Here is a 16217-nt window from a genome sequence, read left to right as displayed (position 1 = left end):
TTTCCTGCTACCGCCCTCCCTTGCTGGGCTGGAGCTTTGCTCTGGGTAGCTGTTTGGGAAGGATTCTCTAGGCTTGTCTTCTGGGTCTGTCCTCTCCCTGCCTGCTCAGCACGCCGCTGCCTTCAGAACCACCCGGTTGACCGGAGAGGTGGGGTTGGCCTTGTCTTGAGGCTCTGAAGTGACCTGCCCTAGGAGGAGACTCCTTTGGCACGTTGGGGACTGTTTGATACGGGAAACTCCCCACTCCCTCCCCGTGCTTTCCGTCCTTGCTCCAGACCGAAAATGAATGATCTCAGCCTGCCTGTGGAATGGAGACAGCTGGCACCCAGCAGAGCCTGAAGGAGCCTCTGAAGCTGAAGTGTGAACTTGATTCTCCTCCGCAATGTTATAAGCTGCCCAGCGGTTGTCTTTGTGGTGCCAGCCTCTCTGGTCCACTAACAGCAGCAGGGATCTAGTTTCATCTTCACCTTTCTGTGCCTCTAAGGGGCTGGATCACAAGTCTTTCCTATGGCTGGGATATACAGCTCTACTCTGAAGACCCTGGAGGATTTAACCTTGGACTCTGGTTATGGGGCAGGGGATTCCTGCAGATCCCTTAGTCTCTCTTCTTCTAAGTCCAACTCCCAAGCCTTCACGTCATCTCAGCACAGAGGCAACTGGTGGTACTATTCGGGCTCCATGAATAGTAGGAATAACAGCTGGGATACAGTGAACACTGTTCTGCCAGAAGACCCCGAAGTTGCAGACATCTTTTCCAAGTGTCCTAAACTGCCAGATCTAGAGGAATTCCCTTGGACCGATGAAGACATTGGGAAAATACTCAGAAAAGGAAAGGGGGAAGGAAATACCAGAAACTTTTCTCAGGAAGCTGTCAGGAGACTCTCTCAACTACTTAGGAGAGCCCTGATCAGGGTCTCCAGAGAGGCCCAACGTCTGAGTGTGATGCATTCCAAATGTACTAGATTTGAGGTCCAAAGTGCCATCAAGCTCATCCAGAGCTGGTCATTGTCAGAAAGCTGTGTCCTGGCTTCTGTCAAGGCTCTTTCCCTGTATAGTATGAGTGCAGGAGATGGATTGAGGAAAGGCAAGTCCTCCCGATGTGGCCTCACCTTCTCAGTGGGGAGGTTTTTCAGGTGGATGGTGGACACTAGGATCTCGGTAAGGATTCATGAGTATGCAGCTATCTCTTTGACGTCTTGTATGGAAAATCTGGTGGAAGAAATCAAAGGCAGGGTTCTAGCCAGTCACAGCCCAGATGGAGGAGGAGGAGGAGGGGGGGAGATCTCCTCTGAAATCCTTGAGATGGTCATCAACAATGATGCTGAGCTTTGGGGAGTACTACAGCCTTACGAACATCTCATCTGTGGGAAAAATGCTAATGGTAAGTCCAAGTTATGCAACTTTTAACATAAAGATTGTTGTTATCCAGATAGTACTGTGATAGACATGGGCCTGATTTTTGGCTGCTTTGCACCTGGTGTAGTAATTTGCACATGTAAAAAGTAGATGCAAAACACTACCAAATCAAAATGTGAGGATATTGCAATCACCGTGCACAGGTGTAAATTACTACACACGGTGCAAAAGCAGTGGAAAAACAGGCCGTTTGTTATTAACAAAAATAAAGGCATCTGAGACTGCCATTAACTTCCCACCAGTTGTACTCTGAGCTTATTAGCATTACAGAGAGAGAGAGAGAGAGTGTGTGTGTGTGTGTGCGCGCTTCAAGTGTTGATAAGGGAAAGTTGCATTAACAAACTTTCTGAACTTTATTCTGATTTTAAAAAACTACCCTCATACTTTTTCTCTGAAGAGCTTGCCAGTATCATATAAAGGATGATATTGAGAGCTTTGTGGGGCAAACTTTGTGATCTTAAGCATGTTTTTTCCCAGATAGAGCCTATAGAAGGAAAACAACTGAGGTTAGTTTTTCAAAAATAACAGTCCAACTTCTGAGCAACAACAGCAATTATTTAAAATCTGTTTGTATAAAGGTTATAGTGCATGGTATGTAAATTATACCAATTTTCACTCAGCTCACCAAATTGAGGATTATAATAACATAGTATTAAGGTACTTATCCCTGTAATCTGATTAGGAGAGAGTTTTTAGACAGTTAAGTAAATAAGCAGATAGGAAAATGCCAGTATTTTACTGTAATACTGAAAGATACAAGGTTTAAAATAAATTTTGACAGGTCTTTGGGGAAACTTGCAATATTTTGTTTTTGAACCGTATCACTGAATGTTGAAGAACAACTGATGTCCTCTGTAAAAGTTTGAGAAGCATTTAGTCCATGAAGAAAGGCTGTTTAGTTTGTGTTCATCTGTTCAGATTGCTTAGTCCTCACCTGAAGTTATAAACAATTGTGATATCAATAACTTCAGATTGAGGGACAAGAAAAAGGAGCAGACCTACCCTTAAGAAATAAAGATCCTGTTCTCATGGGAATGTTAGCAATGAAATATCATGCATTTAAACAAAGGACCAAATCCTGTTCTGTGCTGCACAGGTGTACTAAGGAAAAGAATTGAGACATCCTCACCTCCATAGCATTACCTCTTACATTAGCAATAAGGCAGTGTCTCAGAGCACTAGGAAGAAGGCTTAATTTCTGTGGGCAATACACTGCTGACCACAATTTATTTTCTCCCTCATTTTAGCCAGGCTTGATCCAGCCTGTTCAGCACAGCCACCATGCGTATGAACCACCATCACTCCATGCTTCTTCCCAACATGTGTGTCTATTAGATATAGGCAGGAGTTGTCCAATATGTGAGAGAGAAATACAGCAAATATGCTATATGTGCAGAATTGTCTCTAAACAGTGTGGCTTTTTGGAATGTTTCTTTGGCACTGGTGGAATCCATAACTGCAAATTATGTCAAGTGAAATATACAAATGAATTCACCTTCTTTTTAAACCTCAGCTCGTTAGCGTCAGGACTGTATTCTCTGTGCAGGGAAAATGCCTAGTACTTTTTTTGGCTGCCACCAAAACAATACTAGATAATCCTGTGCAGGCCACAAGAGCATTTGTAAAAAGAAAAGGAGTACTTGTGGCACCTTAGAGACTAACAAATTTATTAGAGCATAAGCTTTTGGGAGCTACAGCTCACTTCATCGGAAGTTAACTTGTTAACTGCTGGAATTAGCCTACCTTGCTTGTCACCATGAAAGGTTTTCCTCCTTTCCCTCCCTGCTGCTGGTGATGGCTTATCTTAAGTGATAACTCTCCTTACAGTGTGTATGATAAACCCATTGTTTCATGTTCTGTGTGTGTGTGTGTGTGTGTGTGTATAAATCACTCCTCTGTTTTTTCCACCAAATGCATCCGATGAAGTGAGCTGTAGCTCACGAAAGCTTATGCTCTAATAAATTTGTTAGTCTCTAAGGTGCCACAAGTACTCCTTTTCTTTTTGCGAATACAGACTAACACGGCTGCTACTCTGAAAAGAGCATTTGTAGTTGAGGATCTTTATGAAAGGACAGGAGGACCTTCTTCTCCTTGTCATCTGGAGTAAAATATTTCATGTGGTACTACTTTGAAAAGTTTGTCCTCTAGGTAACCATGTTCTCTGTTCAGTTTTTGCCACACAATTTCTGTCTTTGAGATAACTGAGCATGTTAATCCATACATAGTGTTGCTGATTTATAAAGTTTCTTTGCCTGAACAGAAATCTCCTTTTGGAATAAGAATGAATGAATGAATGGAGACTGGTGTTTGATAGAAACATAAACAGCTATGCAAGGAAACAGTTCTAAATATGCAAAACACCAAGTGTTCAGCTCATGCAATTGAATGCTAAGCATTGACTGGTCATGGAAGAGGCTAGTTTCTTTAGCCTCTTTTTGTGGTTTCTGTCTTGCTGAACATTTTTCAAAACATGCATTTACTTTTTTTGTACCTGCAGAGTATAAGGTGTCTTTAGGTGTGTTAAATGGTCACATTAAATTGAATTAATCTAACCTGAAACATCAGTGACTCTCTTCTAATGTCTATTCTTGCAATTCAAAGATGACATACTGCATTGTAGATTTGGCTAAAAATATTAAATGGGCAAAATGAATAGGTAACCAACATAGTACAATAGATCCTGCAACAACAGGCTGTGAGTTGTCACTGCATTTCATTTCTGTATAAGAAGCTTAGCCACTGAGCCAAATTCTGCTCTTGGTTTTATTAGTGGAAATGTGGAGCAACTCCACTGAGTTCAGTGGAATTGCTATTTGACGTTTACATAAATACGGAGAGAAAAACTTGGTCCATTATGCTCAGCAGTCTGGAAAATTCAACAAACAAGAGCTGGTATACAAAAGGAATCACTCCTTCCAGGCACTGATTCCCAATAAGGAAACATGTGGAGGGAGCTAATAAGTGCTAAATGAGTTGTTTGCCTATTGCTCTATCAATACCAAACACCTGTATGGCTCATCAGTAGCGATATCTGCAGTTTATTATTGCAACTGGGCATTTCCAAAGACAAAACTAAATTAAGTATATCAACTGGTTAAAGGGAAGCTAAAGCACAGATGTAGAAGATGAAATTATAAAAATCTTAAGAAATGCCATCAATAGAAGATTGGTTAAAGCCATCAATCTTCAGTATATAGACTCTCTTTTTTTTTTTTTTTTTTTCCAATTTAGAATTGCTGATACATAGATTTGCTATGGTCTGGTCCTGCCGTCCTTGCGTACTCAAACTTCTTATTGAAACAAATGTGCAAGAACTTCAGGATCATGTGCTAAAATTATAAATCAGGCTTTTAACTTGGTGAGATTTTCAGCTATTTTCCAGAAACATTAGCCTGGGACACAGGAGCAAACTCTTGATCCTTACAAAAAGCATGATGGGTTTGTTAATGATGCATGCATAGACAGGGTCTCCTTTTAAGTTGTCTTCAGCATAGCTATACATATTAAGGACCTATTCTAGCATTTCTGGAGTTTCTCTGTTTCAGGGTGAAAACCGATCTCTAACTGTAGGGGGAAACTTTCCTTGGGGACAGATGACCCCATAGCTACGATCTGAAGGGTTTCTTGTACCTTCCTCTGAAGCAACTGGTACTGGCCGCTCTTGGTGATAGTTTACTTGAGGAGAAGGACCAGGGATTTGATCCAGTATGGCAGTTTTCATGCTGCTGTGTTTGTTCTCCTATGTTGTAGATGAATTGACTCATTTATTATTCATTATGCTGAGCTGTAAGAACTCCAGAAATGCTTTTGGCATTATCATTCTGTCTGTCAAGCACAGCACTTACCGTTTTTAACCACCAGAATACTCCTGAGCATTCCTGAGACATCGAGATAGGACACAGCTTATGCAGCCTAACATTCCATAGATGGTAATGCAGAAGTTGCTGCAGAATTCAAAAGCAAAACGGTCATTAACAGCTTGAGTGCTCCCAAACACACCTGGCAGGTGGGGCAGCTGAAGTGATGCTCAGCATAGGAACTTTGTTGCTAACATATTGGTACTTCAAAGTAAAGGGATTAAGGTTCCAGAACAAGTTATAATGGTTTCTTTTAAAAAACAAACAAAAAAAACCGCCCTGCACTTTTCTTACAGGATATTTTAGGAAAACTTAGGCAAACTGATTGCAGATATAACTTTAGTGGAGTTATACTAGAGATGAATTTAGTCTAATATGATACTATATGATATTAAGAGCTGAGGCACAAAGAAAACTAAAAGCCTGATATTCGGTTAGTAACTTACCCCATTTTGCTTTATATTTCTCCATGCACCTAAATTAAGCCCTGATTTTAATTTTCTGGCTCTTGTAGAGGTGTAGCGCTATTCATGTTTGTTAAAGTTGTTTTTTGAGTTTAATATGAAATATTTAAGATCACTTTTGTACTTCAATATATAGTTCTGGTGCTAACCCCCGCCTAGATCCATTTATAGTGCCTAAGCATTGAATAAAGAAAACCCCTTGTAATGTATGCTGTGTATTCAAACTACTTACTGGTTATCTGAACAAAAAAAACTTTATCAGGAAGTATGTATTTGAGAGATAATAGCTGCAAACATGATCAATAAGATAAGTGGAGTTGAAAAAGCTTTAGTTACTGCCACTGTACTTTTCTAGTTGTCACCTTTCATGGGCCGTGAATCAATTTTAAAATGGAACTTTTTCCTCTGTTCCTCCACTTTGCTGCACTAGGGGCTGCTATGCTTAAACAAAATCTGTGCTGTGGATTTGGTCAGGTGGTTATATGTGTGTACTCATTGACTGCACCTCATCTCTATTCTGGCCTGCCCCAACTCCTTGGTTGTTTCTTAGGCAGGCCACCACCTGCACCATGTGCAGATTCCAGCTGCCTACATACCAAACAGCAGTACTTTGGTAGTTCCAGTGCACTATGACTTTTCACAACCATGTGCTTATGGGTGAATTTCACCCAGAAGGGTACATTTTTCCAACTCTAGCCTTCGGTTGTGGATGTGCAACACTGGCATACCTGTGAACAATTCTAATACCTGTATACTCCTATGTTAGAATTTGTATCCAGAGAACCCAGTGGGACAATGTTCTAGGGCTGCAAATGCTAACTCTTACTTCTATGCACATAGATGTCAATATTGTTAAAGTGTGCATCCACATGTTTGCACCTGCAAAGGCCATTTATACGTGCAGGTGGAGTTTGGGTAGAGGCCTAGCTGAAAATGTGGCCCTTTGTGATTGATTTTTCATTTCTTTCCATGAAACTGATAGTACGACAATTCTAGGCCAAATTCATCCTTGAACTCATTGGAGTTATACTAGAGATTAATCTGAACAATAAACTCCTTTGTAACAGGGCTTCTCTGTTTGGTCACCCTAAGATTTGGTGCTGGAACTTTGTAAACTAGCAGATTAATTACTAGGGACACGTGCAGCTAGATAGATTTTGTTATCACCAACTTGGATGTAAGAGTCTTTGGAGCATCCATCTGAAACAAAGGGAACTGGAAACTGAAACAGAGGAGGCCCTGCAGGGAAAACCCTAGGTACAGTCAAACTTAGGATAAAGTTTTTATTGCTTGTTAAATTTACCAATAAAGTCCCAGTGAGTGTGTATATTTGAACTAGCTATATGCTGTTCAGAGTGGGATGGGGATTTCATTGGATTACATCCAGCTAATTGTGTTGTAAGTGTGAAATACGGAGGTGCATGACAGGGTTTTTGTATCCCTAGTCCTATCACCTATCATTCCAGCGCACAAGGCATCATATGGTGACACTCTGAAGTACCAATCTGATCTCTTGGATGTCAACACAACACAAAATGTGTTTTTATTTTATTAATTTCAATTTTGTTTCAATTATCAACTTTCTTTGTAGTTGTAATTACAGGGAAGATTAGCACTCTACCCAGTGCATGGATATTGTATTTATACTAAAAAAGAAAAGTACTTGTGGCACCTTAGAGGCTAACAAACGCATCCGATGAGGTGAGCTGTAGCTCATGAAAGCTTATGCTCAAATAAATTTGTTAGTCTCTAAGGTGCCACAAGTGCTCCTTTTCTTTTTGCGACTACAGACTAACACGGCTGCTACTCTAAAACCTGTATTTATACTGTAAATGAATGAATAAGATATGGAGAGACGAGCAAGAGGCACGAAGAATATAGAGCTCTAGACAGAGGTAAAAAGGAGTGCTAGAAGAAATAAGAGAATATATTGATAGAAAAGAGGCTAGCCAAAGAGGTGACTGTAGAACCTTGTATAAGACAATCAAACAGCTAACTGGAAACTTTAGCAATAATGGAGACCTTGTTAAAGATACAAATAGAAATACTCTTCCTTTGTTAAAAGAACAGGAGTACTTGGTGGCACCTTAGAGACTAACAAATTTATTAGAGCATAAGCTTTCGTGGGCTACAGCCCACTTCATTGGATGCATAGGATGAAATATATAGTAAGGAGATATATATATATGAGAGAGAGAGAGAGGTAGAAGTTGCCATACAAACTGTAAGAGGCTAATTAATTAAGCAAAAAGAAAAGGAGTACTTGTGGCACCTTAGAGACTAACGAATTTATTAGAGCATAAGCTTTTGTGAGCTACAGCTCACTGCATCCGATGAAGTGAGCTGTAGCTCACGAAAGCTTATGCTCTAATAAATTTGTTAGTCTCTAAGGTGCCACAAGTACTCCTTTTCTTTTTGCGACTACAGACTAACATGGCTGCTACTCTGAAACCTGTAATTAATTAAGGTGAGCTATTATCAGCAGGAGAAAAAAACTAGTGATAATCAAGATGTCCCATTTAGACCATTGACAAGAAGGTGTGAGGTTACTTAACTTAAGGAAATAGAATCAATATGTGTAATGACCCAGCCACTCCCAGTGTCTATTCAAACCCAAGTTAATGGTATCTAGTTTATATATATTAATTCAAGCTCAGCAGTTTCTCGTTGGAGTCTGTTTTTGAAGCTTTTCTGTTGCAAAATTGCCACTCTTAAATCTTTTACTGAGTGGCCAGAGAGGTTGAAGTGTTTTCCTACCGGTTTTTGAATGTTATGATTCCTTTGTTTTTCTTCAGTACTAAAAGAGGGGCAGAACATTTTCAGGCTGTTTTAAATAGACCAAGCCCTAGCAAACTAATAGAAATACATGATCAAGATCTACCACTATTAGTAGCAAACAACTTTCATAAACTTGAAAAGATTTGGCATTGATACAAAAATATGAATTTTTCACACTGGCATAATGTCTATCCTCCTTTGTGGAGCAGAGTCATGGAAGTGCACAAGAGAAATGGATAAGAAGATCAAATCATTCCAAAATAAATGTCTGTGGAAGTTCTTCAGAATCCATTGGAAGGAGTTTCTTGCAACATCAGAAATTCTAAGTAGAGCAAACTGATATAAAGCATCAGATATGGTAAGAAGAAGATGATGGACATATTTAGGACAGGTTTCAGAGTAGCAGCCGTGTTAGTCTTCATCTGCAAAAAGAAAAGGAGTACTTGTGGCACCTTAGAGACTAACAAATTTATTTGAGCATAAGCTTTCGTGAGCTACAGCTCACTTCATCAGATGCAACCGATGAAGTGAGCTGTAGCTCATGAAAGCTTTGCTCAAATAAATTTATTAGTCTCTAAGGTGCCACAAATACTCCTTTTCTTTTTGCGTATTTAGGACACTCTCTTTAAGGATGGGAGCAGCATGACTTCCAGGGCAAGTAGTAATATGGACACCACCTAGAAAGAGAAAAAGAGGATGACCTAGCGGAACGTTATGTAGAACAATAGAGAAAAAAGCCAGATCCATCAATATGACACTCGGAAGCCTGAACACACCAGCACAAGACTTAAATAAATGGTGGAAACTGGTGAATGCCCTATGCACCTAAAGCTGTGGCAGGATAAAGAATGACTGTCAATACAGAGCAGCTCTAATCCACATCAGTTTTCTAATGTTTCAGAATTAATTTCTACTCAAGCATATTTTGCGAGGCTGTGTGAAATTTGAATAGGTTGCCTTTTCTTTATGAAACACATGCTTTCAATGTGGAATTCATATGTATAAAGAACAAATCTTTTTCTGTGTATTAATATCACCTTAAATAATTAAGAGTGAACATTGTAAAAAGTTTAAATTACTTTATGCATTTTGCTGGATTTGGGCAATGAAAATAGTTTAATCAGCATCACTCTTGTTTTATAGTCAGTTTCATTTTCTGGTTCTCATGTACTAGTACAGTGCTGCAGGGAGAAAGTTTCAATACATAAAAATAATCTGAGTTCTCTGAGATATAACAATGATACTGAAAATATTTACATTCATGCTAGCTTTTGTAAGATCCCTTTCCTTTCTCTTAGTAACAAAAGGTAACATTTTCAAAAGCATTTGCATCCCTTTTAAAAATAGAATTTTGGACATTTGACCCATATCTAAATGTTGGACCTAAAGCTAGTTATCATTGCTCCTTTAACGTGAGCTCATCTCAGTAGTGTAGGACAAAGAATGGAAAAATGAGACAAAGAATAATACATATTGGGCTAAATCCTGCACTCCTTGCTTAATTGCTACTTAGAAATCAGTAGGAGTTTAGCTTGAGGAAGAAGTCAGGGTTTGTCTGACTTGGCATATAGAACTTAAAAGGGAAAAAGTACAGAGAATGACTTGAAGTATCAAATGCAATAAGATTTTTTCAAAATTGTTCAGCACCCGGCAGCTCCTAATGTTCTCCTGAGCAGCTTTCTAGGAATAGTCCTTTGCGTGTGCAGTGTCTTTTTATCTGAAGATATTGCTGCTTCTTGCAAACCTTACGGGTATTTCTAGATTTAAACTGCTACAGTGGCAGAGCTTCAGCTATGTCGCTGTAGCACTTCAGTTTAGACACTACCTGCACCCACGAGAAGTGGTAGCTAGGGCTCTGGAAGAATTTTTCTGTTGACATAGCGCTGTCTATACCAGGGGTTACGTCAGCATAACTGTGTCTCTAAGGAGTGTGGATTAGTCACACCTCGGAGAGACATAGCTATGCCGATTTAAATTCCTAGTGTAGACCAGCCCTGAGTCTCACATCATCCCTTTGTGGCAGATAAGTAATGTACAGATCTTTTTCAGAGATGGGTAAGGTGAGGCACAGAGGACTTGTGGAAGATCACACAACACATCAGTGCTGATTAGGGAATAAAACTTGGGAGTCTGGATTTGCAGCCCTATGCCCTGGCCATTATAAGAAACTGACCTCAATATTCCTTCTGTTATAAGAAATAAACTTGAATATGTCTTCATGGCAGAGTTAGCCTCAGCTTGCCTAGGAAGGGCTGGGTTAGCCTAATTTAGCCTGGGCTAGCTTAGCATGGGTGGAGTGTTTTCACTGCAAAGCACTACCCATGCCAGACCTGTATAAATGTGTCCACAGTGGAACTGCACTAGCATGTGTGCTGGCATGGACTTCTGGTGGGATATCCCATGGTTCTTACCAGTGCGTTAAACTGAGCTGCTCCATGAATTCATTGGCAGGGTGCTCTCTGTCTCTGCTGTTGTCTGTGGCAGTGACATGGGAACAATACTTTAACCCCACTTGGAAGCTATTTACATACTCACTATTATTGCAGACCATTCCAAAGGCAAAAGTAAACTGCATATGGCACAAGAACTCTTAATGAGAATGTCATTAAGGAATTCAGTCTGCAAACTATAGGCTGGCTGACTTTTCTGCCTTTTTGTTTCTCTCTTGTCCATTACACATGAAAATGTCTAACCTTGGTTAGAGGTTTTTCTGTGCATATGGAAGGGGATGTTAGGAGCAACACCTGGACTATAGACTGAGCTAACACTGCAGTGAAGACGTATCCCATAAGTTGTTAACATTAAACTATGCTGGATTCTATGGAGAGAAAAAAGAGGAGCATTTTTGCTGCTCTTTTGTTTAATAGGATGAATCCAAATGTTTGTTTTAAACATCTCGGTGTCTTAACACTTGACATCTGGCTCTAAATCTAAGAGGCCTGAGGCAGTGGTTAAAACCAGTTCAGCAGTGACTTCATGTTTCCTTACTTTAAAAGTCAGGACTGTAAATTTCTTACCAGACTTCTGATATTTATAGCACAAGAGCTAGAAACATTATGAGATGTGCTACACCCTTCTTAAAACATGTGATGGAGAGAAGCAATGTGAAAAATATTAAGTTGTGGTTATGTCCAAAGGAAAGTGGTTTTTTTTTTTTTTTTTTTTTTTTTATTGCTGGCAGCTAAGGCTTTATAAAAGGGAAAAGAAGAAAATAGAAGGTGTTATAAGAGGGTGAGGCTTAATGGTGCTCATTGGTGGACCAAATTAACGTCTGTGTCTTTCACCTCTAGAGGTCTGAATTCAGATCTTAGCGTAGGTCATAAGTAAAAATGGAGTTAGTGATCTTATTCTAGTCGCTAGTGAACACTTGTCCATGTCATAAAACTTCCACATGGTTAGATACAATTAGCAACCTCTGATCAAAAGAGGCCCGAGACTGGAATAGAAATGGTGTTGCAGGGCAGGACTGGGATGTGTTTGCACAGCTTATAGGGCCCTGCCCTACACCTGGCAGCAGACTTTACTTTCCTGAGTACTAAATTTAGAATAAGCATAAAAAAGTTACTTCTAATGAGGGTAGGATATACTGTAATTACTAACTTTCGTAGTAGTGGAAACTAAGGATCATCCCTTTTTAAATCAAGGTAGATGGAATTTTGAACTATAAAATACCCACTTAAAAAAGCCAATATGCTTGAGTGTTTTCTTGTATTTGAAATATGATCTCCTTTCAGCTCTTTAAAATTGTGATCTTACTGCACAAGGCATCGTAACTAATTAATTATTTAATTGCATGATTTAGTTCAGTTACATTCCTGCTTGCAATTTTTTGTGTGGTTCTTTTTCTGTTATGTAATTGGGCTTAAATTCCACTTTTTATTATATTCTTTACAGGAAGATCTCCCTTAACAGAGACACCCAACAAATTGTAAAATCGGTCAGTGCCGACTATCAGTTTAGAGTCTAGTTAGATCAGATTATGCTGATTGTTATGAATATATTCAAGCTTTCCCTGGTAACTAAATGCAAGTGTCTGGGGGTGAACAGAGGCACACATCAGAAAATCCACAGCCAAAATTGAATGCATGGGCAGAACTTGTCCATCTCTGTTGTCCTTCTAAAATGATTGAGAGTCAAGAGTTCTGGGTCTATTGTTTACTCTGCCGTAGACTTATTTTTTTCACCTTCAGCAGGTCCGTTGTCTCTTTGCCTCAGTTTACCCATCTATACAGTGATGCTCTAATAGTACCAACTTCTGGGGAAAGATGTAAGACTTAATTTATTCATATTTGTAAAATGTTTTGAGCCCATGGGATTAAAGGTCCTATAGAGGACTAAGTATTTTCCTTTATCATCATGGGTCAGCCTAAGGGGTCATTCATGACCGACATGATGCTTTCTCCCCAAGCTAATTACTGAAGCTATATTATATAGGTGGTACATGGTTCCTAGTTTGTTTGGTAACGTCATGAAGCAGATAACCAGCATGGTAGCACAAATGGCAGAAAGCACTTTAGTTAGAGGATCTGTTAAGTTAATTATTTAGCTAATATATAAAATGGAAGACTTGAGAGCTGGGTTTATTGGCATTGGGGAATGCTAGGGAAAGGATTTTGATGTGTCACTTATGAATAATCCAAGGTAATAAAGATTTGTCCTTTTTCGATTCATGTTTTAATCCCCTAGAACTATACAAACACTTACATGAGGGGAGATGCATTGAGCTCTCTTTGGCCAACAGATGAATCCATTTCAGAATAAGCGGGAATAAAAAGAGACCCCTCACCTGACATCACTGAATGTTCTGTTAAATACTGTAGTTGCTTTAGCTATCCTATCGTGATGCCAGAATAGGTTAGATGAGGAAGGCAAAATGTGGAGTGATTGTGGGATACAGCCCCAAGTATAGACCTAGCCAAATTCTTTAGGCCATACCTTCAGCCTATGTAAATTGACTTCCCCAGAGACCTGTGGATGTACATCAGTTCAGGATCTGATCCTTTATTTTTATTTGAGGACATGGGTTAAATAAGCTCACAGGAAATGTATAAAGGTTCCTTGTAATATTTTAGGGGAGAAACGGATGGAAAACGTTAGCCATTTGTGACCCCCTTTCTCTAGGTTTACAATATTACAGTCTGCACTGGGCATTTTAATTGTGTAACTTCCTTACCCTTTGCATTCTTTGATCTCTTTGCAGTTTCTGTGCTGATGTGAAGTTCTTGCAGCCAGAATAAAGCAAGACATTTATTGTGTGTTTAGTATGTGACTTGTGTATTGGAACAAACAACAACAAAAAGTAAAATGAGCAGATGCAGATGATTATCTCTCAAAGTATTTTCCTGGCCCTTTACAGCTTTCTCTGGCTTTTGATGTATTCCAGGATGATGATGGTAGGTTTCCACTTAATCTTTAGATTTTTTTTTTTTTTTTTTTTTTTTGTAGCTGAGGAATAAGATGTTCCCCTCTCTTTCAGCTGAAGGGGCAGCGCTTCATGGTTAGTGGTTAGAGCAGAGAAGCAAGGCATCTGTTTGGTTTTTTACAAGCTTTTCTCAGATTTGGGAATCTTGATATTTTTAAATTAGGATTTCAAGTAATTTCCTTTAAAATAGTGACTATCCACTACTCTGTGCAGTCCAGGCTGCCGGGAAACCTTATGCTGAGACAGCTTGAAGTAAAAAGGGAACAGTTGCCAGATTAATCCAGAGACTTGAAAAAAGTGTGGCTACAAGTAGTTTAGACCCTTTTTTGTTTTTCTTTTTTTCTTTTTAACCTATAGAATAAGTCTCTGTGCTGCTCTGAGCCAAATCCTGCAAGATGCTGAGTAACCAGAACACCTACTGAAGTCAACCAGAACACTGCTCAGGATTTGGCCTTATAACCTAGTTCACTCCAATTGGTAACGATACAACCTTTCCAAAGTGTTAAACGCTCGTCAAAAGGTTTTCCATATTGCCATGACAGTTGGCTTAGGTTTTTCCAGTGCAGGTTTGCCCATGTGTACTTTATGCCCTCTGTATTTCAATCCAACCATCTCAGTGCAGAGATTTCTTCTCCCTCAACATGTGATTGTAATTCCGAATATTAATGAAAGTCATGCATTGTGCAGTTAGGGGATCTTTGAGAGGTTTGGGGACACAGAGCATGTACACAGCACTTAAAAAAGGTCTTGAGTGACAGTCCTGCAGACTGAAATTTTCTATCCACAGAACAGGTGCAGACAATGGCAGTACAGTCTTTCCATCCCTAACCTGTGGCTGAGAGGATATAAATCAGTAGCTTGACACTTCTTCTGAGAGGGCTAAGAAGGATGCTAATTAATGCCATCACCAATTGTGATGATGGTTTTTCTGCTATTCTCCCCACTTCTTTCCTCTCTCCACTCCCACAGAACTGGACTAAGAACATTAATGTCACACAGTGGTTGTGCCTTTTGGTCATTATTGTCCTGGGGTAAAATTTTCAAAAGTGATTTAGATGCTTCAGCACCTCTTTTCTAAAGTGAATTAGGCATTTGTGGAGCTAAAGTCTCATTGAAAGTCCATGGGACTTAGGCTACTAAGTACCCCAGTCAATTCTGAAAAATTTACCTCCATCTGAATGTGATCACTTATCCTCGACGTTATCAGTAACCTGTGCCATTCAGTCTCCTCTGCAATGTATTACCACAGTGGTTATTTCAAATGCTGTGTCGTCCCTTTTGGAAATCTCCACACTCTACATTTACCATTACGTCTTCCAGCTGTTTATAAGTACAAACAAAAATAATTGAAATCTAGAAAAGGTTAGCTTATAATATGAGTTGAAGAAATGTTTTTCTAAATGTCACTCAACAATTAAAAACCTGCATGATGTAACAGTGATGCTGACGTGCGTGTGGGGGTGTGTGTGGATAGATAGATGGTGGGGAAAATCCTATATATTCCAGACTTCCACGAAAAGAGAAGGCTGTTTGCCTTCCTGCAAACATTAGTACCAGCAGCATGTCCATCTTCATCCACAGAACCTTTATCTTCTCCTGTGCCCTCTTAGGCCCATCCTATCAAACATGGCATGTTCTACCAGGTAATTTTTGCTATTTCATATGTAAGGAAACGTTTATATTAGGGCTGTCATGTGATTAAAAAACATTTAATCACGATTAATCAGTCTGTTAAAAAATAATAGAATACTATTTAAATATTTTTGGATGTTTTCTACATTTTCAATTCTATTGATTTCCATTATAACACAGAATACAAAGTGTACGTTGCTCACTTTATATTTTTTATTACAAATATTTGCACTGTAAAAAAACAAAAGATAGTATTTTTCAGTTCACCTAATACAAGTACTGTAGTGCAATCTCTTTATCACAAATATAGTATTCACAAAATAACAATGTATGCAATGGAAAATTTTAGAGCCTACAAGTCCACTCAGTCCTCCTTCAACCAATTGCTCAGACAAATAAGTTTTGGTAACAATTTGCAGGAGATAATGCTGCCCGCTTCTTGTTTACAATGTCACATGAAAGTGAGAACTGGCATTCACATGGCACTGTTGTAGCCGGCGTCACAAGATATTTACATGCCAGATGCATTAAAGATTCATCTGTCCCTTCATGCTTCAACCACCATTCCAGAGGACGTGTCCATACTGATGCTCCAAAGCTGAACGGACTGACGCATGTTCATTTTCATCATTTGAGTCAGATGCCACC

At 39.3% G+C, this 16217-nt stretch overlaps 1 protein-coding gene across 1 annotated transcript in view; it reads left to right on the top strand.

Annotated features, from left to right (window-relative positions):
* The first annotated feature begins 507 nt into the window (after positions 1-507).
* Positions 508-16217, top strand: part of ABTB2 (ankyrin repeat and BTB domain containing 2) — a 205972-nt gene continuing 190262 nt past the window's right edge. Inside the window, exon 1 of the mRNA XM_038406248.2 lies at positions 508-1381. Within this exon, the coding sequence (XP_038262176.1) occupies positions 508-1381 (874 nt within the window). The remainder of the gene's footprint in view (positions 1382-16217) is intronic.

The sequence above is a fragment of the Dermochelys coriacea genome, chromosome 6, assembly GCF_009764565.3.
Source record: "Dermochelys coriacea isolate rDerCor1 chromosome 6, rDerCor1.pri.v4, whole genome shotgun sequence".
NCBI lineage: Eukaryota > Metazoa > Chordata > Testudines > Dermochelyidae > Dermochelys > Dermochelys coriacea.
Note: the sequence above shows the minus strand (reverse complement) of the source record. Positions and strands in the feature narration are given on the sequence as shown.